At 46.1% G+C, this 21,577-nt stretch overlaps 1 protein-coding gene and 1 long non-coding RNA gene across 3 annotated transcripts in view; one reads left to right on the forward strand and one right to left on the reverse strand.

Moving 5' to 3' along the window:
* LOC137367191 (programmed cell death protein 4-like) overlaps positions 1 to 21,577 on the reverse strand; it is a 91,184-nt gene that overhangs the window by 23,623 nt on the left and 45,984 nt on the right. For both annotated transcript variants that reach the window (XM_068028625.1, XM_068028623.1), the window contains exons 6-7: positions 1,938 to 2,035; positions 1,445 to 1,556 (exon numbers count right to left, since the gene is read on the reverse strand). In XM_068028625.1, the coding sequence (XP_067884726.1) occupies positions 1,445 to 1,556; positions 1,938 to 2,035 (210 nt within the window). The remainder of the gene's footprint in view (positions 1 to 1,444; positions 1,557 to 1,937; positions 2,036 to 21,577) is intronic.
* The window catches only part of LOC137367243 (uncharacterized), a 74,859-nt gene that overhangs the window by 13,933 nt on the left and 39,349 nt on the right, over positions 1 to 21,577 (forward strand). Inside the window, exon 2 of the long non-coding RNA XR_010973748.1 lies at positions 18,204 to 18,234. This is a non-coding gene — a long non-coding RNA (uncharacterized lncRNA). The remainder of the gene's footprint in view (positions 1 to 18,203; positions 18,235 to 21,577) is intronic.

Here is a 21,577-nt window from a genome sequence, read left to right on the forward strand (position 1 = left end):
AGACACTTAGAAAATAATGGTAGGATTGGGCAGAGTCAACACGGATTTATGAAAGGGAATCAGAAAACAGTAGGAATAAACGGGTCATTCTCAGGTTGGCAGACTATGACTAGTGGGGTACCGCAAGGATCAGTGTTTTGGCACCAGCTGTTCACAGTCTATATCAATGATTAGGATGTGAGGACCAAATGTAATATTTCCAAGTTTGCTGATGACACAAAACTAGGTGGAAATGAGAGTTGTGAGGAGGATGCAAGGAGACTTCAAGGGAATTTAGACAGGCTAAGTAAGTGGGCAAGAACATGGCAGATGGAATATAATGTGGAAAAATGTGAAGTTATCCACTTTGGTCAGAAAAACAGAAATGCAGAGTATTTCTAAAATGGAGAGATTGGGAAGTGTTGATGTTAAAAGGGACCTGGGTGTCTTTGTTCATAAGTCACTGAAAGCTAACATGCAGGTGGAGCAAGCAATTAGGAAGGCAAATGGTATGTTGGCCTTTATTGCAAGAGGATTTGAGCGCAGGAGTAAAAAAAAGTCTTGCTACAATTGTACAGAACTTTGGTAAGACTGTACCTGGAGTATCGTGTACAGTTTTGGTCTCCTTACCTAAGGAAGGATATACCTGCCATACAGGGAGTGCAACAAATGTTCACCAGACTGATTCCTGGGATGGCGGGATTGTTTTATGAGAGATTGAGGAAACTGGGCCTGTAATCTCTAGAGTTTTGAAGAATGAGAGGTGATCTCATTGAACTATACAAAATTCTTACAGGGCTCGACAGGGTAGATGCAGGAAGGATGTTTCCCCTGGCTTGGTTGGGGGGGGGCGGGGGGAGGCATTGGGGGAGGAGGAGTATAGAACCAGGACACAGTCTCAGAGTAAGAGGTAAGCCATTTAGGACTGAGATGTGGAGGAATTTCTTCACTTAGAGGGTGGTGAATCTTTGGAATTCTCTAGCCGAGAAGGCTGTGGAGGTTCAGTCATTGAGTATATTCAAGACAGAGATCGATAGATTTCTAGATATTAAAGATATCAAGGGATATGGGGCTAATGCAGGAAAATGGCGTTGAGGTAGCTCAACCATGATCTAGTTGAATGGTGGAGCAGGCTCGAAGGGCCAAATGGCCTACTCCTGCTCCTATTTCCTATGTTCCTGGATTGTGAATCTTTGTAAATCTTAACCCTAGATGGTTGTGGATGCTCAGTCATTGATTATATAAAAGACTGTGATTGATAAATCTTCAGGCACTAAGGGAACCAAGGGATATGGGGATAGGGTGGAAAGTGGAATTGATTTCCATCCAACACTGCCACCTCCTCCAGTCCCACCCTCCAGTACAGAACTACACACAATTCTCCACCTTCCCCTCTTTCCACCCCCCCAATACCGTATGCAGCTAGCTCCACTGTAACAGGATTCCAGAGAAGGATGTGACATACCTCTCTGATGAGATGTTTGACAGGTCGCAGCCCTCCGCCCACTCCCCAGACGTTGTCCAATCCAACACCACGCTTCATACTCAGCAGAATGGCAGCACGGTCCAATGCAGCACTGGTGGGGAGTGTGGGGAGAAGGGCGAAGTTTACAGCTGTTACATTCGATTTACAGGTCAGCAGTCAGACAATCTGGCATGAGTTGGGACTATTTGAGTTGGACCTGGGATTAGCCCAATGTCACCAGGACAAGTGACACACTAGAAGTGATTGCCCCAAAAGGAAGGCACCACTAATACCAACAGCCCAACATAACACGTGTTGATTCAAATACAAAGCGTTTTTCTTCTTCAATGCTACAATCTGTGTTCAGTGATGCTCACCTTCACCACACACAAGAGTATATAAAATATACACATGTATAAACAAATATACTATAAAAATCGGATATTATCCCACTCCGGTTATATGCTGTCCTTTCAAGAATTCACATACTTACCGTGCATGATCACAATTCACTTTCCCTTTGTAACTGTCCAGAAAGTCTGATGGCAACACATCGTCTGCAACTGCCCTGGCGATAAACTGGCCGAGTACCTGTCCATACAGCAAAGGAAAACACAATTACTATATCAGCGGTGCAGCTGAGAGAGTGACTGCTGTCTGTGAATCTCCAACAGCTAGTTACAGAATGGCAGTGGTATATCTGAAATAGCAGGTGGCCTGTTCCCATATCTGCTGAGGAACAGTGGGCAGCACAGGAAGAGCTAAAACAGAGCTGGGGAAAATAGAAGATAAGCGTTACTACTGCAGCTGGACCAGGACAGAGTAACAGGATAAACGTAACCTGGGCCAGAGGGAGACAGTCATCAGATCCTCACTCAATGGCACAACTCAGTAAAGCTTCCATCCCAATAGGAGCAGAGCAGGCAGCGAACAATGAAAGGACAGAGTAACTGCAAGGATTAACAGGTAAAAAATAGGCAGGTTGAAGGATGCACAATGGCTGAAATGGAGTCAGAGGGGAAAGTGCAACTTTAGTATCCCACAGAACAGCTGGTGGGATGAAGCTCAATTGTAGAGGGAAGCTGGTCAAAGAAATGCTGATCAGTTAATCTGTCTGGTAATATTGGTTGAGGTGGAAATGTTGGCACAGGGAGGGGGGGGGGGGGGGGGAGAGGGGGACACAGGGGAGGGGGAGGGGAAGACGGGGACACATGGGAGAGGGGGGAAGACGGGGACACACGGGAGAAGGGGGGAGAGAGCGACACATGGGAGGGAGGGGGAAGGGGGGACACACGGGAGGTGGGGGGAAGAGGGGGGGGAAGAAGGGGACACACAGGAGGGGGGGAAAGAGGGGGACACACGGGAGGGGGGAAAGAGGGGGACACAGGGGAGGGGGAGGGGAAGACGGGGACACATGGGAGAGGGGGGAAGACGGGGACACACGGGAGAAGGGGGGAGAGAGCGACACATGGGAGGGAGGGGGAAGGGGGGACACACGGGAGGTGGGGGGAAGAGGGGGGGGAAGAAGGGGACACACAGGAGGGGGGGAAAGAGGGGGACACACGGGAGGGGGGAAAGAGGGGGACACACGGGAGGGGGGGGAAGAGGGGAGGGGAAGAGGGGGACACACGGGAGTGGGGGAGGAAGAGGGGGGAAAGAGGGGAACACACGGGGGGGGGAGAGAAGAGGGGGACACACGGGGGGAGGGGGAGAGAGAGGGGGACACGGGGGGGGGAGAGGGGGACACATGGAAGGGGGGGAGAGGGGGACACACGGTGGGGGGGGACAGGGGGACACACGGGAGGGGGGGAGAGATGGGGAGACACAAGGGGGGGAAGAGAGGGGGACCCACGGGAGGGGGGGGGAAGATGGGGAGACACGAGGGGGGGGGAAGAGAGGGGGACACACGGGAGTGGGGGGGAGAGTGGGGGACACACGGGGGGGGGGGTGGGGAGAGGGGTCACACGGGAGCGGGGGAGAGACATGGGAGACAGAGAGAGACACAGAAAGGGAGAGAGAAGGACACAGAGGGAGAGAGAGAGACACACACAGAGGGAGAGAGACACACACAGAGGGAAAGAGAGAGGGACACAGAGGGAGAGAGAGAGAGACACACAGAGGGAGACAGAGGGAGAGAGAAAATGATGTTTGGGGGGAATTCTCTCCTACCCCAATGGTCCAGTGTAAAGGAGCAAGGAGTGCCGATCCAGCGTCCCATGAGGTGAATCTGAACAAGCCCCTACAGTACTGGAAGAATAGGGAGTTCCTGGTGTCCCAGATAATATTATTCCTCCAACCAACAGGTCTGCTATGGGCTAGCTGCACATGGTGAGCACATTCAGCACAGTAGATTGTACATCAAGGGTCCCGACTGCAATGCTGCTTTCCTAGCTTCCTACATGGCAGAAGAAATGGAGTGCAGGCAGTGTGCAAAATGCACAATAAAGTATCCAACAGCCTGGGCATAGAGCAGATTAAAATTAGCAGGGTCCCAAGGTAACATTTCAATGTGCATAGGTCCTTGAAGGTGGCAGGACATATTGAGAGTGGATAGCAAAGCATATGGGATCTTGAGCTTCATAAATAGAATCACTGAATACAAAAGCTAGGAAGTTATGCTGAACCTTTATAAAGCTCTGGTTAGGTCACAACTGCAGTATTGTATCCAGTTCTGGTTACCACACTTTAGGAGAGGGTCCTTGAGAGGGTGCAGAGGAGATTTACCAGAATGGTTCCAGGGATGGGGGATTTTAGCTACAGGTTAGGTTGTAGAAGCTGGGGTTGTCCTTGGAGCAAAGGAGATTGAGGGTAGATTTGATAAGAAGTGTACAAGATTATGACAGGTTTATATGAGGTAGACAAGGAAAAATAGTTCCAATAGCTGATGGTACAAGGACTAAGTGACACAAATTTAAGGTTTTTGGTAAGAGATAATGAAGCAATCAATGCCCACACGCAGCAAGACCTGGGCAACATCCTGGCTTGGGCTGATAAGTGGCAAGTAACTCCAACAAGAATGAATCTAACAATCTCCCCTTGACATTGAATGGCATTACCATTGCTGAATCTTCCACCAACAACCATAAACTCAAATGGACCAGCCATACAAATACTGTGGCTACACGAGCAGGTCAAAAGGCTGGGAATTCTGCATCTCCTGACTCCCCAAATCCATCTACAAGGCACAAGTGAGGACTGTGATGGAATACTCTTAACTGGATGAGCGCAGCTCCAACAACACTTAAGATGCTCAACATCATCTAGGACAAAGCAGCCGGCTTGAATGCCGCCCATCCACCACCATCGCATCGTGGCTGGAATGTGCACCATCTACAACATGCACTGCGGCAGCTTACCAAGGTCCTTCGCCAGCACCTTCCAAACCCACAACCTCTACCGCTTAGAACAGGGCAGCAGACGCACGGAAACACCACCAGCTGCAAGCTCCCCTCCAAGTCACACATAATCCTGACTTGGAACTATAATCGCTGTTCCTTCAATGGCACTGGGTCAAAATCCTGGAACTCCCTCCCTAACAGCACTGTTGGTGTACCTACCCCACATGGGCTGCAGCAGTTTCAGGCAGCGGCTCAACACCACCTTCTCAAGGGCAATTAGGAATGGGAACAACATGTAGGTGCGCGTTTTTCTTTCAATGTGCGTGGCCCCTTTAAACACTTTTGTGTGACCGTGCACGGTGCACATGTGGTAACTCAAAAAGAGCTGAACAGTTAGCGGTCTGCGTGGGGACTTTCTGGTTGCTGCACGGTCAATAAATGAATGCGTCAGTAACACCCACATTCCATAAATAAAACACAGGTTTTAGACACATGCTATGTGAACTGAGTCAGCATGAGGGGGGTCAGAGTTGGTTTATATAGGAATCTAAGATGCCTTCTGAATGTTTGACATTAAACAGACCTCAGCCACCAGTGAATTTTTTTTTAAAGTCTCTACGACTGAGCCTTTGATCTCACTGGTCTGGATAGTTTGAGTTGGGTCAGTACAAGACTCCAATGCCCTTGATTCTACTCCCATTACATAATACCTTTTACAGCCAAAGTCAATTTTAAAAACAACCAATAATCATTTAAAATATACCAGATTGATCGTTACATAGAAATTAGAAATTGATGGGAGGGTACTTTTGTTGTTGGGCGGTCAAACAAAGAGAGAATCTCACCATATCAAATCATCAATTCAAACGCATAAACCATGCAGGCAGAGAGAGAGTGAACGAGAGAGAGAACGAGAGAGATACACAGCCTTGTCTACCATACAGGCTCAGTGCCATTTCTGTTGTTGCTACATTGCAGTCAGTCAGAGGAAGTTGTTTATTCCAAAGAATTCAGGGCAAAAAAGAAATCCTCAAACATGGCCACAAAGAGGACTAAATTCACCAAATTGCAGGAACAGTTGCACAAACTTTTATTTTGTAATACTGATTTAGAAATATAAACAGACTAAAAAAAAAAGGTAAACACTAAAATAAAAGCCATCAGATCTCTGTATTTGTTGACTGACTAACATTCTTTCTGTTGCTGTGCGTACGTCAATGCACGTTTTCCTTGGGTCAATGACACTGTCACCAAGTTGTGCACAGCAATGAGATAAATATCCAGTTTAGGGTGCTTTGGCAGAGCTGGTTGAGGGCCATCATAACAGAAGAACACCTACTGTTTTCTATTTGCTGGTGCGATGTGGGCGTCGCTGGCTAGGCCACATTTATTGCCCATCCCTAATTTCCCTCTAGAAGATGGTGATGAGCTGCCTTCTTGAACTGCTGCAGTCCTTGGGGTGCAGGTACTCCCACAGTGCTGTTAAGAAGGGAGTTCCAGGATTTTGACCCAACAACAGTGAAGGAACGGCAATATAGTTCCAAGTCAGGATAGTGTGTGACTTGGAGGAGAACTTGCACGTGGTGGTGTTCCCATGCATCTGCTGCCCTTCTAAGGAAAGAGGTCGTGGGGTTGGAAGGTGCTGGTGAAGGAGCCTTGGTGAGTTGCTGCAGTGCATCTTGTAGATGGTACACACTGCAGTCACTGTGCGTGTGGGGGCGGAGGGACTGAATCTAGATGGGGTGCCAATCATGCTGCTTTGTCCCGGATGGTGTCGAGCTTCTTGAGTGTTGTTGGAGCTGCACCCATCCAGGCAAGTGGAGAATATTCCATCACACTCCTGACTTCTCCTTGCAGAGGTGGACAGGCTTTGGGGAGACTGGTGCTGAGTTACTCGCCGCAGAATTCCCAGTCTCTGACCTGCTCTTGCATTTATGTAGTATTTATATGGCTGCTTCTGTATCAATGGTGATCCCCAGGACATCGATAGTGGGGGATTCAGCAGTAGATTCTCTGATGGAACAAAGCAGCGGCAGTCGGCCATTCAGCCAGTCAAGCCTGCTCCGCCATTCAATTATATCATGGCTGATGATCTACCTCATCGACACTTTCCTGTGCTATCCGTGTATCACCAGAGGTCATTAGAATCAGAGAAAGTTTATGGCACAGAAAGAGGCCACTTGGCCCATCGTGTCTAAGGGGAAGAGTAGGCAGGGAGCAGATGATGAACTCAAAGGGACTGGTGGTCTGAGGTGCATTTGTTTTAATGCAGGAAGTGTAGTAGGTAAGGCAGATGAACTTAGGGCTTGGATTAGTACCTGGGAGTATGATGTTACGATTGGCAACTAAATATCCCAGGATATCGATGCTTCCGGCGGGATAGAGAGGGAGGTAAAAGGGGTGGAGGAGTTGCAGTACTGGTCAAAGAGGATATCACAGCTGTGCTGAAGGAGGGCACTATGGAGGAGTCGAGCTGTGAGGCAATATGGGCAGAACTCAGAAATAGGAAGGGTGTGGTAACAATGTTGGGGCTGTACTACAGGCCTCCCAACAGCGAGCGTGAGATAGAGGTACAAATATGGAAACAGATTATGGAAAGATGTAGGAGCAACAGGGTGGTGGTGATAGGAGATTTTAATTTTCCCAACATTGACTGAGATTCACTTAGTGTTAGAGGTCTAGATGGAGCAGAATTTGTAAGGAGCATCCAGGAGGGTTTTCTCGAGCAGTATGTAAATAGTCCAACTCGGGAAGGGGCCATACTGGACCTGGTGTTGGGGAATGAGCCCGGCCAGGTGGTTGAAGTTTCAGTAGGGGACTACTTTGGGAATAGTGATCACAATTCCGTAAGTTTTAGAAAACTCATGGACAAAGACGAGAGTGGTCCTAAAGGAAGAGTGCTAAATTGGGGGAAGGCCAACTATACTAAAATTCGGCAGGAGCTGGGGAATGTAGATTGGGAGCAGCTGTTTGAAGATAAATCCACATTTGATATGTGGGAGGCTTTTAAAGAGAGGTTGATTAGCGTGCAGGAGAGACATGTTCCTGTGAAAATGAGGGATAGAAATGGCAAGATTAGGGAACCATGGATGACAGGTGAAATTGTGAGACTAGCTAAGAGGAAAAAGGAAGCATACATAAGGTCTAGGCGGCTGAAGAAAGACGAAGCTTTGGAAGAATATCGGGAATGTAGGACCAATCTGAAACGAGGAATTAAGAGGGCTAAAAGGGGTCATGAAATATCTTTAGAAAACAGGGTTAAGGAAAATCCCAAAGGCTTTTATTCATATATAAGGAGCAAGGGGGTAACTAGAGAAAGGATTGGCCCACTCAAGGACAAAGGAGGGAAATTATGCGTGGAGTTAGAGAAAATGGGTGAGATTCTAAACGAGTACTTTGCATCGGTATTCACCGAGGAGAGGGACATGACGGATGTTGAGGTTAGGGATAGATGTTTGATTACTCTAGGTCAAGTCGGCATAAGGAGGGAGGAAGTGTTGGGTATTCTAAAAGGCATTAAGGTGGACAAGTCTCCAGGTCCGGATGGGATCTATCCCAGGTTTCTGAGGGAAGCGAGAGGGGAAATAGCTGGGGCCTTAACAGATATCTTTGCAGCATCCCTAAACACGGGTGAGGTCCCGGAGGACTGGAGAATTGCTAATGTTGTCCCCTTGTTTAAGAAGGGTAGCAGGGATAATCCAGGTAATTATAGACCGGTGAGCCTGACGTCAGTGGTAGGGAAGCTGCTGGAGAAGATACTGAGGGATAGGATCTATTCCCATTTGGAAGAAAATGGGCTTATCAGTGATAGGCAACATGGTTTTGTGCAGGGAAGGTCATGTCTTACCAACTTAATAGAATTCTTTGAGGAAGTGACAAAGTTGATTGATGAGGGAAGGGCTGTAGATGTCATATACATGGACTTCAGTAAGGCGTTTGATAAGGTTCCCCATGGTAGGTTGATGGAGAAAGTGAAGTCGCATGGGGTCCAGGGTGTACTAGCTAGATGGATAAAGAACTGGCTGGGCAACAGGAGACAGAGAGTAGCAGTGGAACGGAGTTTCTCAAAATGGAGACGTGTGACCAGTGGTGTTCCACAGGGATCCGTGCTGGGACCACTGTTGTTTCTGATAGACATGAATGATTTGGAGGAAAGTATAGGTGGTCTGATTAGCAAGTTTGCAGATGACACTAAGATTGGTGGAGTAGCAGATAGTAAAGGGGACTGTCAGAGAATACTGCAGAATATAGATAGATTGGAGAGTTGGGCAGAGAAATGGCAGATGGAGTTCAATCCGGGCAAATGCGAGGTGATGCATTTTGGAAGATCCAATTCAAGAGTGAACTATACAATAAATGGAAAAGTCCTGGGGAAAATTGATGTGCAGAGAGATTTACGTGTTCAGGTCCATTGTTCCCTGAAGGTGGCAACGCAGGTTAATAGAGTGGTCAAGAAGGCATACGGCATGCTTTCCTTCATCGGACAGGGTATTGAGTATAAGAGTTGGCAGGTCATGTTACAGTTGTATAAGACTTTGGTTCGGCCACATTTGGAATACTGCGTGCAGTTCTGGTCGCCACATTACCAAAAGGATGTAGATGCTTTGGAGAGGGTGCAGAGGAGGTTCACCAGGATGTTGCCTGGTATGGAGGGCACTAGCTATGAAGAGAGGTTGAGTAGATTAGGATTATTCTCATTAGAAAGACGGAGGTTGAGGGGGGACCTGATTGAGGTGTACAAAATCATGAGAGGTATAGACAGGGTGGATAGCAAGAAGCTTTTTCCCAGAGTGGGGGATTCAATTACTAGGGGTCACGAGTTCAAAGTGAGAGGGGAAAAGTTTAGGGGGGATATGCGTGGAAAGTTCTTTACGCAGAGGGTGGTGGGTGCCTGGAACACGTTGCCAGCGGAGGTGGTTGACGCGGGCACGATGGCGTCTTTTAAGATGTATCTAGACAGATACATGAATGGGCAGGAAGCAAAGAGATACAGACCCTTAGAAAATAGGCGACAGGTTTAGATAGAGGATCTGGATCGGTGCAGGCTTGGAGGGCCGAAGGGCCTGTTCCTGGGCTGTAATTTTCTTTGTTCCTTGTCTGTGCCGGCCGAATACCAATCCACCCAGCCGAATCCCACCTTCCTGCATTTGGTCCGTAGTCCTGCAGCTTACAGCACTTGAGGTGCATATCGAGACTCCTTTTGAATGAGTTGAGAGTTTCTGCCTCAGCTACCCTTTCAGACAGTGAGTTCCAGACCCCCACCACCCTCTGGGTAAAAAATCTTTTCCTCATCTCCCCTCTGATCTATCTACCAATCACTTTAAATCTATGCCCCCTAGTCACTGACCTCTCTGCTAAGGTGAATAGACCCTTCACCTCCACTCTATCCAGGCCCTCCAAAATTTTGTACATTTCAATCAGATCTCCCCTCAGTCTTCTCTGTTCCAAGGAGAACAACCCCAGCCTATCCAATCTTTCCTCATAGCTGCATTTTATACAGTTCTGGCACAACCTCTCTGCTCTTATATTCTATACCTCGGCTAATAAAGGAAAGGATTCCATATGCCTTCTTAACCACCTTATTGGTTACTGCTACCTTCAGGGATCTGTGGACATTCACTCCAAGGTCCCTCACCTCCTCTACACTTCTCAGTATTTTCCCATTAATCGTGTATTACTTTACCTTGTTTGACCTCCACAAATGCATCACCTCACATTTCTCCAGGTTGAATTCCAATTGCTACTTTTCTGCCCATCTGACCAGACTAATCAATATCTTCCTGCAGTATACAGCTATCCTCCTTGCTATCTACCACACGGCCAATCTTTGTGTCGTCTGCAAATTTCTTGATCATGCCCCCTACATTTATGTCCAAATCGTTATATACATCACAAATAGCAGGGGACCCAGTACTGAGCCCTGCAGAATGCCACTGGAAACAGCCCTCCAGTCGCTAAAACAGCCATCAACAATTACCCTTTGTTTCCTGCCACTGAGCCAATTTTGTATCCACCTTGCTACATTTCCCTGGATCCCATGGGATTTTTTTTTTTAAAGTCTGCCGTGTGCATATGAACATAGGAATTAGGAGCAGGAGTAGGCCACTCGACCCTTCAAGCCTGCTCCGCCATTCAATAACTTCATGCTGAACTGATTACTCCACATTTCCACCTACCCCTGATAACCTTCCACCCCCTTGCTTATCAAGAATCTATCTACCTCAAAAATATTCAAAGACTCTGCTTCCACTGCCTTTAGAGGAAGAGAATTCCAAAGACTCATGACCCTCAGAGAAAATATTTCTCATCTCTGTCTTAAATGGGTGACCCCTTATTTTTAAACAGTGATCCCTGGTTCTAGATTCTCCGACAAGGGGAAACATCCTTTCCACATCCACCCTGTCAAGATTCCTCAGGATCTTGTATGTTTCAATCAAGTTGCCAAATACTCTTCTAAATTCCAGCAGATACAAGCCTAGCCTGTCCAATCTTTCCTCATAAGACAGTCCGCCCATTCCAGGTGTTAGTCTAGTAAATCTTCTCTGTAATGTCTCCAACGCATTTACATCCTTTCTTAAATAAGACGACCAGTACTGGACACAGTACTCCAGATGTGGTCACACCAATGCCCTGTATAACTGAAGCATAACCTCCCTACTTTTGTGTTCAATTCCCCTCGCGATGAACAATAACATTCTATTAGCTTTCCTAATTGCATAAAAACATAGAAAATAGGAGGAATAGGCTATTCGTGCCTGCTCTGCCATTCAAACAAGATCATGGCTGATCGTCTAATTCAGTGTCCTGTTTCTGCTTTTTCCCCATGTCCCTTGGTTCCTTTGGTATTAAGAAATATACCTATCTCCTTCTTGAATATATTTCATGACTTGGCCTCCACTGCCTTCTGCGGTAGAGAATTCCACAGGTTCACCACCCTGAGTGAAGAAATTTCTCCTCATCTCTGTTTTAAATGGCAGACTCCGTATCCTGAGACTGTGACTCCTGGTTCTGGACTGCCCAGCCATCGGGAACATCCTCCCTGCATCTAGTCTGTCTAGTCCTGTTAGAATTTTATAGGTTTCTATGAGATCCTCTTTCATTCTTCTAAACTCTGGTGAATATAGGCCTAGTCGACCCAATCTCTCCTCATACGTCAATCCTGTCATCCCAGGAATCAGCCTAGTAAATCTTCTTTGCACTCCCTCCATGGCAAGAACATCCTTCCTGAGATAAGGAGACCAAAACTGCACACAATACTCCAGATGTGGTCTCACCAAGGCCCTGTATAACTGCAGTAAGACATCCTTGCTCCTGTACTCGAATCCTCTTGCAATGAAAGCCAGCATACCATTTGCCTTCCTAATTGCTTGCTGCACCTGAATACTTGCTTTCAGCGACTGATGTACAAGGACACCCAGGTCTCATTGCATCTCCCCCTTCAGTTACTTTCCGACCTATCTTTGTGTCATCAGCAAATTTGGCAACCATCCCTTCAGTCCCTTCATCGAAGTAATTTATATAAACTGTAAATAGGTGGGGCCCCAGCACAGATCCCTGTGGCCCACCATTCGTTAATTCTTGCAAACCAGAAAATGACCCATTTATGCCTACTCTGTTTCCTGTTAGCTAACCAATGTTCTATCCATGCCAATATGTTACCACCTACACCATGAGCTTTTATTTTCTGCAATAACCTTTGATGTGGCAGATGTAACTCCCTCAAAGAACTCCAACAAACTGGTTAAACATGATTTCCCTTTCACAAAATCATGCTGACTCTGCCTGATTACCTTGAATTTTTCTAAACGCCCTGCTAGAACATTTTTAATAGCTTCTAACATTTTCCCTAAGATAGATGTTAAGCTAACCGGCCTGTAGTTTCCTGCTTTCTGTCTCCCTCCGTTTTTGAATAAAGGAGTTACATTCGCTATTTTCCAATCTAACGGAACCCTCCCCGAATCAAGGTAATTTTGGAAAATTAAAACTAAAGCATCAACTATCTCACTAGCCACTTCTTTTAACACCCTTGTGGGACCTTGTCAAAAGCATTGCTAAAATCCATGTACACCATATCAACTGCACTACCCTCATCTATCTTGTTACTTCTTCAAAAAATTCCATCAAGTTGGTCAAACAAGATCTTCCCTTAAATCCATGCTGACTATCCTTGATTAACCTGCGCCTGACTGACTGGCCGGTAATTATTCGGTCTGTTCTTTGCTCCCTTTTTAAACAAAGGTACAATGTTAGCAGTTCTCCAATCCTCCAGCACCACACCTGCATCCAGTGAGGACTGGAAAATGGTCAGACCTTCCGCTATTTCATCTCTTGCTTCTTTTAACAATCTGGGGTACATTTCATCCGTCCCTGGTGATTTATCAACTTTTAGGGATGCTAATCTCATTAATACTTCCTCTCTCCCTGTGTTTGTCACATCCAATACTTCACACCCCTCTTCCTTAAGTACAATATCTGCATCGTCCCCCTCTTTTGAGAAGACAGACACAAAGTATTCATTAAGAGCAATACCAATATCTTCCGCCTCTACACATAGGTTACCTTTCAGGTCGTGTATGGGCCCTACTCTCTCCCTAGTTATCCTCTTGCTCTTTACGTATTGATAAAACATCTTTCGGTTCATCTTGAGTTTGCTTGCCAATATTCTTTCATGCCCTCTGAGCTTTCCTAATTTCCTTTTTGATTTCACCCCTCCACTTTCTATACTCCTCTCGGCTTTCTGTAGTATTGAGTTCTGAGTGTCGGACATAAGTTTTCCTTTTCTGCCTTATCTTACCCTGTAAGCTCCTTGACATCCATGGGGCTCTAGATTTGGCCGTCTCACCGTTTTTCTTTGTGGAAAAATGTTTACTCTGAACCCCTTGAATCTCCCCAATGAATGCCTCCCACTGTTCTGACACTGATTTACCTTCAAGTAGCTGTTTCCAGTCCACTTTCACTAAATCACTTCTCAGTTTAGTAAAATTGGCCTTGCCCCAATTGAGAACTCTAACTCCTGTTCTATCCTTACCCTTTTCCATAATTATGTTAAAACTGACTGAATTATGATCACTACCACTGCCACTCCTTCTACCTGCCCATCTTCATTTCCTAAAACACAGTCTAAAAAGTCATTAATATCCAGCTATCCATCGATTTCTGTCTTGAACATGCTCGATAATTGAACCTCCACAACCCTCCAAAGATTCACCACCCTCAGTGAAAAGATTTCTCCTCATCTCAGTCTTAAATGGCCTACTCCTCATTCTGAGACTATGTCCCCTGGTTCTAGACTCACCACAGAATCGTTACAGTGCAGCAGGTGGCCATTCGGCCCATCGTGTCTGTACTGGCTCTCTGAAAGAGCACCTCCCTCAGTTCCATTCACCTGCCTTCTCCCCATAACCCTGCACCAACCAGAGGAAACATCTGATCTACATCCACCCTGCCACTCCCTTTCCTAAGTTTCAATGAGATCACCTCTCATTCTTTGAAACTCTAGAGATTACAGACCCAGTTTTCTCAATCTCTCCTCATAAGACAATCCTGCCATCCCATGGGTTAGTCTGGTTAATCTCCTTTTCACTCCCTCTATGGCAAGTATATCCTTCCTTAGATGAGACGACCAAAACTGCACACAATACTCCAGGTGCAGTCTCAACAAGGCTCCATATAATTGCAGCAAAACATTACTCCTGTACTCAAACCCTCTTGCAATGAAGGCCAACATACCATTTGCCTTCCTAATTGCTAGCTGCACCTGCTTGCTAGGTTTTAGTGACTCATGAACAAGGACGTCAACATTTCCCAACCTCTCACCATTCAAGAAATACCGTCTTTGTTTTGTCTACCAAAGTGGATAATCTGTCACCTATTCACACTTCATCTGCCACGTTCTTGCCCATTCACTTAGCTTGTCCAGATCCCCTTGAAGCCTCCGTGTATCCATCTCTTAAATTGCATTCCCACCTAGTTTTGTGTCATCAACAAATTTGGAAATATTACCTTAGGTCCCCACATCCAAACTGTTGATTTTTTTTTCATTCACGGGATGTGGGCATCACTGGCTAGGCCAGCATTTATTGCCCATCCCCAATTGCCCTTGAGAAGGTGGTGGTGAGCTGCCTTCTTGAACCTCTAGAATCCATGTGGAGTGAGAAGATGTCTCCTGTCTGCTCCCATCTCTTTCTCACAAGCCTCTGGACCCACTGAGTACACATGAACGTTAAGAGAGAAAAGTCTCCCACATCGAAGAAGAATACTGGGCCCCAACGAAAAGCATGACCTACTTACAATCAAGGACTTTACAGCGAGCTCGAAGAACAGTAACCAAAAACAACTCTTCAGATCTTGCCTCAAGCTTTTCCACTTTATTTCTTCTGCTCTTTTCTGTCTCTATCTGCATGTGTGTATCACGTATACATGCTAGATTGGGCACGTCGCGTATCCGTAGGCGTTAACCGAATTAGAGTTTAATTTTAATAAAGTTCAACCTTTTTTCTTTAAACCTAAGAAAACCTGTTTGGCTGGTTTCTTTGCCTTATAATTGGATGTTAGTGAACAAGGATTCACTAAGGGGGAGCTAATAAAAAATGGTGTGTTTAAAGTTAAACCCTGTTACAGTAAGACCAGGTGAAGGCTGAGAGGGAACCCTAGCCCCTTTCTCACAGGTAACAGCGTATGTAGTAACTGTAAATAATAAAGAGTTGCTAGTTAAGCTTTATCGGAGACAAACACTTTCTGTACAACGCCCTACAACACTACTGATACAAACCCAATAAACCCAGCAGGATTCAATCTTTTTTTCTGAATCCACAAACATCTACAGTCCTCTGATGCAGGGATGAAGCTGGCTGCGGGAATGCTTATACTGACAGGAGTTCCCTTACACAAATAAGATGAAGCTGACTGTTATAGTGAAGTGTGCTGCAAGAGTTACCTCAGAATTTGAACATCCCTCATTCACAGATGTTTCCTGAGTGTTTTATTGGCAGTGGCTTGTTAAGATAAAAATACAATTTTCCCATAGGCAACTTCAGAAGTGGATGACAAAAATCCTAAAAAGAAAAAACACGAAAAAAAAGCAAACATTGCAACAACAAAAAAAAGGGAAATACCTTGCAAAATGAGACAAATATTAGCCTATAAGAACAAAGGGAAACGCAGCACCAGCAAAGACACTAGAGTCTGCGCGGGTTTTCTCCGGGTGCTCCGGTTTCCTCCCACAAGCCAAAAGACTTGCAGGTTGATAGGTAAATTGGCCATTATAAATTGTCACTAGTATAGGTAGGTGGTAGGGAAATATAAGAACAGGTGGGGATGTTTGGTAGGAATATGGGATTAGTGTAGGATTAGTATAAATGGGTGGTTGATGTTCGGCACAGACTCGGTGGGCCGAAGGGCCTGTTTCAGTGCTGTATCTCTAATCTAATCTAGTCCATATGACTTGTCCCAAAAACTAATAATCCATGAAAATAAAACTCTGGCTTGGTTCCTTATAAGTTACTTGCACAATATTGATGATGCCAAGCGTAATAAAATACAGCCAGAAATCAAAAAACAACTCTTGCTATTTCTCTTCCTGTTGGTATTTGCTGTGCTACTGCTTCTTTGATGGCTGTTCCTGTTGCCTATATTAGGATGGCTGTCTCTCCTGGGACACCACTCCTGCTATCTCACGTAGGGCTCTTTTGTTATTGGTGCTAAAATGATTTCTCATGCTGCCTGTAACAACAATACCTTGATTCTATACAGATGCTCGAACACAATAAAATGTCCCATGGTGCTTCACAGGAGCGCTTTCAGACCAAATTTAACACCAAGCTGCATAAGGAGGTATTAGGACAACTAGCCAAAAAATGATTATAGATTTTACAGTCTGAAAGTTTTGAAGATCAATAGTAAAGCAAATAAAGTTGTCAGTAAATAATGTGTTGGGATGGACAGGTGTATCATGCAATCATTGGTGGAGTAGCAGATAGTGAAGGGGACTGTCAGAGAATACAGCAGAATATAGATAGACTGGAGAGTTGGGCAGAGAAATGGCAGATGGAGTTCAATCAGGGTAAATGCGAGGTGATGCATTTTGGAAGATCCAATTCAAGAGTGAACTATACAGTAAATGGAAAAGTCCTGGGGAAAATTGATGTACAGAGAGATTTGGGTGTTCAGGTCCATTGTTCCCTGAAGGTGGCAACGCAGGTCAATAGAGTGGTCAAGAAGGCATACGGCATGCTTTCCTTCATCGGACGGCGTATTGAGTACAAGAGTTGGCAGGTGATGTTACAGTTGTATAGGACTTTGGTTCGGCCACATTTGGAATACTGCGTGCAGTTCTGGTCGCCACATTACCAAAAGGATGTAGATGCTTTGGAGAGGGTGCAGAGGAGGTTCAGCAGGATGTTGCCTGGTATGGAGGGCGCTAGCTATGAAGAGAGGTTGAGTAGATTAGGATTATTTTCATTAGAAAGACGGAGGTTGAGGGGGGACCTGATTGAGGTGTACAAAATCATGAGAGGTATAGACAGGGTGGATAGCAAGAAGCTTTTTCCCCCAGAGTGGGGGATTCAATTACTAGGGGTCACGAGTTCAAAGTGAAAGGGGAAAAGTTTAGGGGGGATATGCGTGGAAAGTTCTTTACGCAGAGGGTGGTGGGTGCCTGGAATGCATTGCCAGCGGAGGTGGTAGACGCGGGCATGATAGCGTCTTTTAAGATGTATCTAGACAGATACATGAATGGGCAGGAAGCAAAGAGATACAGACCCTTAGAAAATAGGCGACAGGTTTAGATAGAGGATTTGGATCGGCGCAGGCTTGGAGGGCCGAAGGGCCTGTTCCTGTGCTGTAATTTTCTTTGTTCTTTATTCTATCTGTGCAAAGACTGAAAAGAATGGAGCATATTTGCTCCATCAGCAGAATGGAGCAGGCTCATATTGCAGAAGGTTGGAAAACCTCAGAACTTACGATATATGTTCTAAGGGCAGAGTGACTCTCAGATGTGATCAACAACTCAACAAGTTATTCCCACGGTGCTTACATTGCCATTTTACGAATTCTTTCACCATAGATATGAATGTTCTTTAGGGAAGGAATCTACCGTCCTCACCTGGTCTGGCTACATGTGACTCCAGACCACAGCAACGTGGTTGACTCTTAAATTCCCATTGAAATGGCCTAGCAAGCCACTCCATTCAAGGGTAATTGGAGATGGGCAACAAATGCTGGTCTTGCCAACAACACCCACATCCCACAAAATAAAAAAAGATATGAAAAATCTTCCAATGCATTGAACTAATTCTATACTCACAGTTGGATGATGTTCCCCTCATTCTATCTGAAATGTTCATGACTGGTCTGTAACATGGTCTTAACAAGCAGAAAGTTGGAGTTTTATGAATCACTAATTTGCTTATACTCTTTTTCAGACATCAATGATCAGAACGGCAAAAAACAAAGGTAATAAAGTGTTTTCTACAAATATTGTAACCCTGTTTATGTGTAGCTACCTTTCTGCTAAAATTATTGAACACAGAAAAATATGGCCTCTTGTGCCACTTCATTTGCTGCCTTTAGGAGCTGCTTTAGCTGTTGAGATTTGATTCTTTATTTTCAGCAGTCTCCTCAGAAGAAAACTGTTCAACGTTTTGCTCCAGAAACTGCACTTTCTCCTGCCATAATCTGTCCATTTATAAGAACATTTGGCAGGGGAAAGAACACCTGGATGAAGCCTTAGAGAGGAGAGATAAGTGCACAAAGGACTGGGAGAGACTTTTTTTATTATTCATTCATGGGATGTGGGCGTCACTGGCTATGCCAGCATTTATTGCCCATCCCTAATTGCCCTTGAGAAGGTGGTGGTGAGCTGCCTTCTTGAACCGCTGCAGTCCATGTGAGGTAGGTACACCCACAGTTCTGTTAGGAAGTGAGTTCCAGGATTTTGACCCAGTGACAGTGAAGGAACGGCGATATAGTTCCAAGTCAGGATGGTGAGTGGCTTGGAGGGGAACTTGCAGGTGGTGGTGTTCCCATGCACCTGATGCCCTTGTCCTTCTAGGTGGCAGAGGTCGCAGGTTTGGAAGGTGCTGTCAAAGGAGCCTTGGGAGTGAATGTTGAAAGTGGTGGATGGGGTGCCAATCAAGCGGGCTGCTTTGTTCTGGATGGTGTCGAACTTCTTGAGTGTTGGAGCAGCACCCATCCAGGCAAGTGGAGAGTATTCCATCACACTCCTGACTTGTGTCTTGTAGATGGTGGACAGGCACTGGGGATTCAGGTGAGTTACTTACCGCAGAATTCCCAGCCTCTGACCTGCTCTTGCAGCCACAGCACTTATGTGGCTGGTCCAGTTCAGTTTCTGGTCAATGGTGACCCCCAGGATTTTAATAATGGGGGATTCAGTGATGGTAATGCCATTGAACGTCAAGGGGAGATGGCTAGATTCTCTCGTTTGATATCGTCATTGCCTGGCACTTGTGTCGTGTGAATGCTACTTGCCACTTATCAGCCCAAGCCTGGATGTTGTCCAGGGCTTGTTGCACATGGGCATGGGCTGCTTCAGTATCTAAGGAGTCGCGAATGATGCTGAACATTGCGTAATCAGCAAACATCCCCACTTCTGACCTTATGATGGAGGGAAGGTCATTGATGAAGCTGCTGAAGATGGTTGGGCCTAGGACACTAACCTGAGGAACTACTACAGTGATGTCCTGGGACTGATGATTTATCTCCAACAACCACATCCATCTTTCTTTGTGCCAGGTATGACTCCAAACAGCGAAGAGCTTTCCCTCCCGATCCCCATTGACTCAAGTTTGCTGGGGCTCCTCAATGCCATACTCTGTCAAATGCTGCCTTGATGTCAAGGGCAGTCACTCTCACCTCTGGAGTTTAGCTCCATGTTTGGACAAAGGCTGTAATTAAGTCAGCAGCTGAGTGGCTGAGCCCAAACTGAGCAGTGAGCAGGTTATTGCTGAGGAAGTGCCACTTGATGGCACTGTTAACGATCCCTTCCATCACTTTGCTGATGATTGAGAGTAGACTGATGGGGTAGTAATTGGCCGGGTTGGATTCGTCCTGCTTTTTGTGTACAGGACATACCTGGGCAATTTTCCACATTGCCGGGTAGATACCAGTGTTGTAGCTGTACTGGAACACCTTTGCTGGGGGCACGGCAAGTTCTGGAGCACAATTCTTCAGTATTATTGCCGGAATGATGTCAGGGCCCATAGCCTTTGCAGTATCCAGTGCCTTCAGCTGTTTTTTGACATCAGGTGGACTGAATCGGATTGGCATCTGAGATGCTGGGGACCTCAGGAGGAGGCAGTGATGGATCATCCACTCGGCACTTCTGGCTAAAGATGGATGCAAATGCTTCAGCCTTGTCTTTTGCACTGATGTGCTGGGCTCTCCCATCATTGAGGATGGAGATGTTTGCAGCTCTTTCTCAGCTGTTTAATTGTCCACCACCATTCATGACTGGATGTGGCTGGACTGCAGAGCTTAGATTTGATCTGTTGGTTGTGGGATCGCTTAGCCCTGTCTATCGCATGCTGCTTCCACTGTTTGGCATGCGAGTAGTCCTGGGTTGTAGCTTCAGCAGGCTGACACCTCATTTTGAGGTATGCCTGGTGCTGCTCCTGGCATGCCCTCCTGCACTCTTCATTGAACCAGTGTTGGTCTCCCGGCTTGATGGTAATGGTAGAGTGGGGGACATGCTGGCCATGAGGTTACAGATTGTGGTTGAGTACAATTCTGCTGCTGCTGATGGCCCACAGCGCCTCATGGATGCCCAGTTTTCTGTTGCTAGATCTGTTCGAAATCCATCCCATTTAGCCACTCAACACGATGGTGGGTACCCTCAGTGAAAAGACGGGACTTCATCTCCACAAGGACGGCATGGTGGTCACTCCGACCAATACGGTCATGGACAGATGCATCTGCGACAGCTAGAGTGGTGAGGATGAGCTCAAGTATGTTTTTTCCTCTTGTTGGTTCCCTCACCACCTGCCGCAGACCCAGTCTAGCAGCTATATCCTTTAGGACTTGGCCAGCTCGGTCAGTAGTGGTGCTACCGGGCCACTCTTGGTGATGGACATTGAAGTCCCCCACCCTCAGTGCTTCTCCCAATTGGTGTTCAATAGGGAGAAGCACTGATTCATCAACCGAGGGGGGAGTGCAGAAGGTGGTAATCAGCAGGAGGTTTCCTTGCCCACGTTTGACCTGATGCCATGAGACTTCATGGGGTCCGGAGTCAATGTTGAGGACTTCCAGGGCAACCCCCTCCCAACTGTATACCACTGTGCCACCGCCTCTGGTGGGTCTGTCCTGCCAGTCGGACAGGACATGCACGGGGATGGTGATGCTTGTGAACAGCGTTGACCCCAGAACGGATCTTTGTGGTATCCCACTCATAAAAGCCTGCCATCCTAAGAATGACCCATTCATTCCTACTCTGTTTTCTGTCTGTTAACCAATTCTCGATCCATACCAATATATTACCCCCAATCCCATGTGCTCTAATTTTGTTTACTAACCTGTGTGGGACCTTATCAAAAACCTTCTGAAAATCTAAATATCCAATGATTCTCCTATCTATACTGCAAGTAACATCCTCAAAAAACTCCAACAGGTTTGTCAAACAGGATTTCTCTTTTATATAATTTTCTAGGTGTCTAGTTATCACACCCTTTATAATAGATTCTAACATTTTCCTATACTACTAACGTCAAATTAACAGGTCTGTAGTTCCCAGTTTTCTCTCGCTCCTTTCTTAAATAGTGAGGTTACATTTGCTACATCCAGT

This window comes from Heterodontus francisci, chromosome 1 (genome assembly GCF_036365525.1).
Source record: "Heterodontus francisci isolate sHetFra1 chromosome 1, sHetFra1.hap1, whole genome shotgun sequence".
Lineage (NCBI taxonomy): Eukaryota > Metazoa > Chordata > Chondrichthyes > Heterodontiformes > Heterodontidae > Heterodontus > Heterodontus francisci.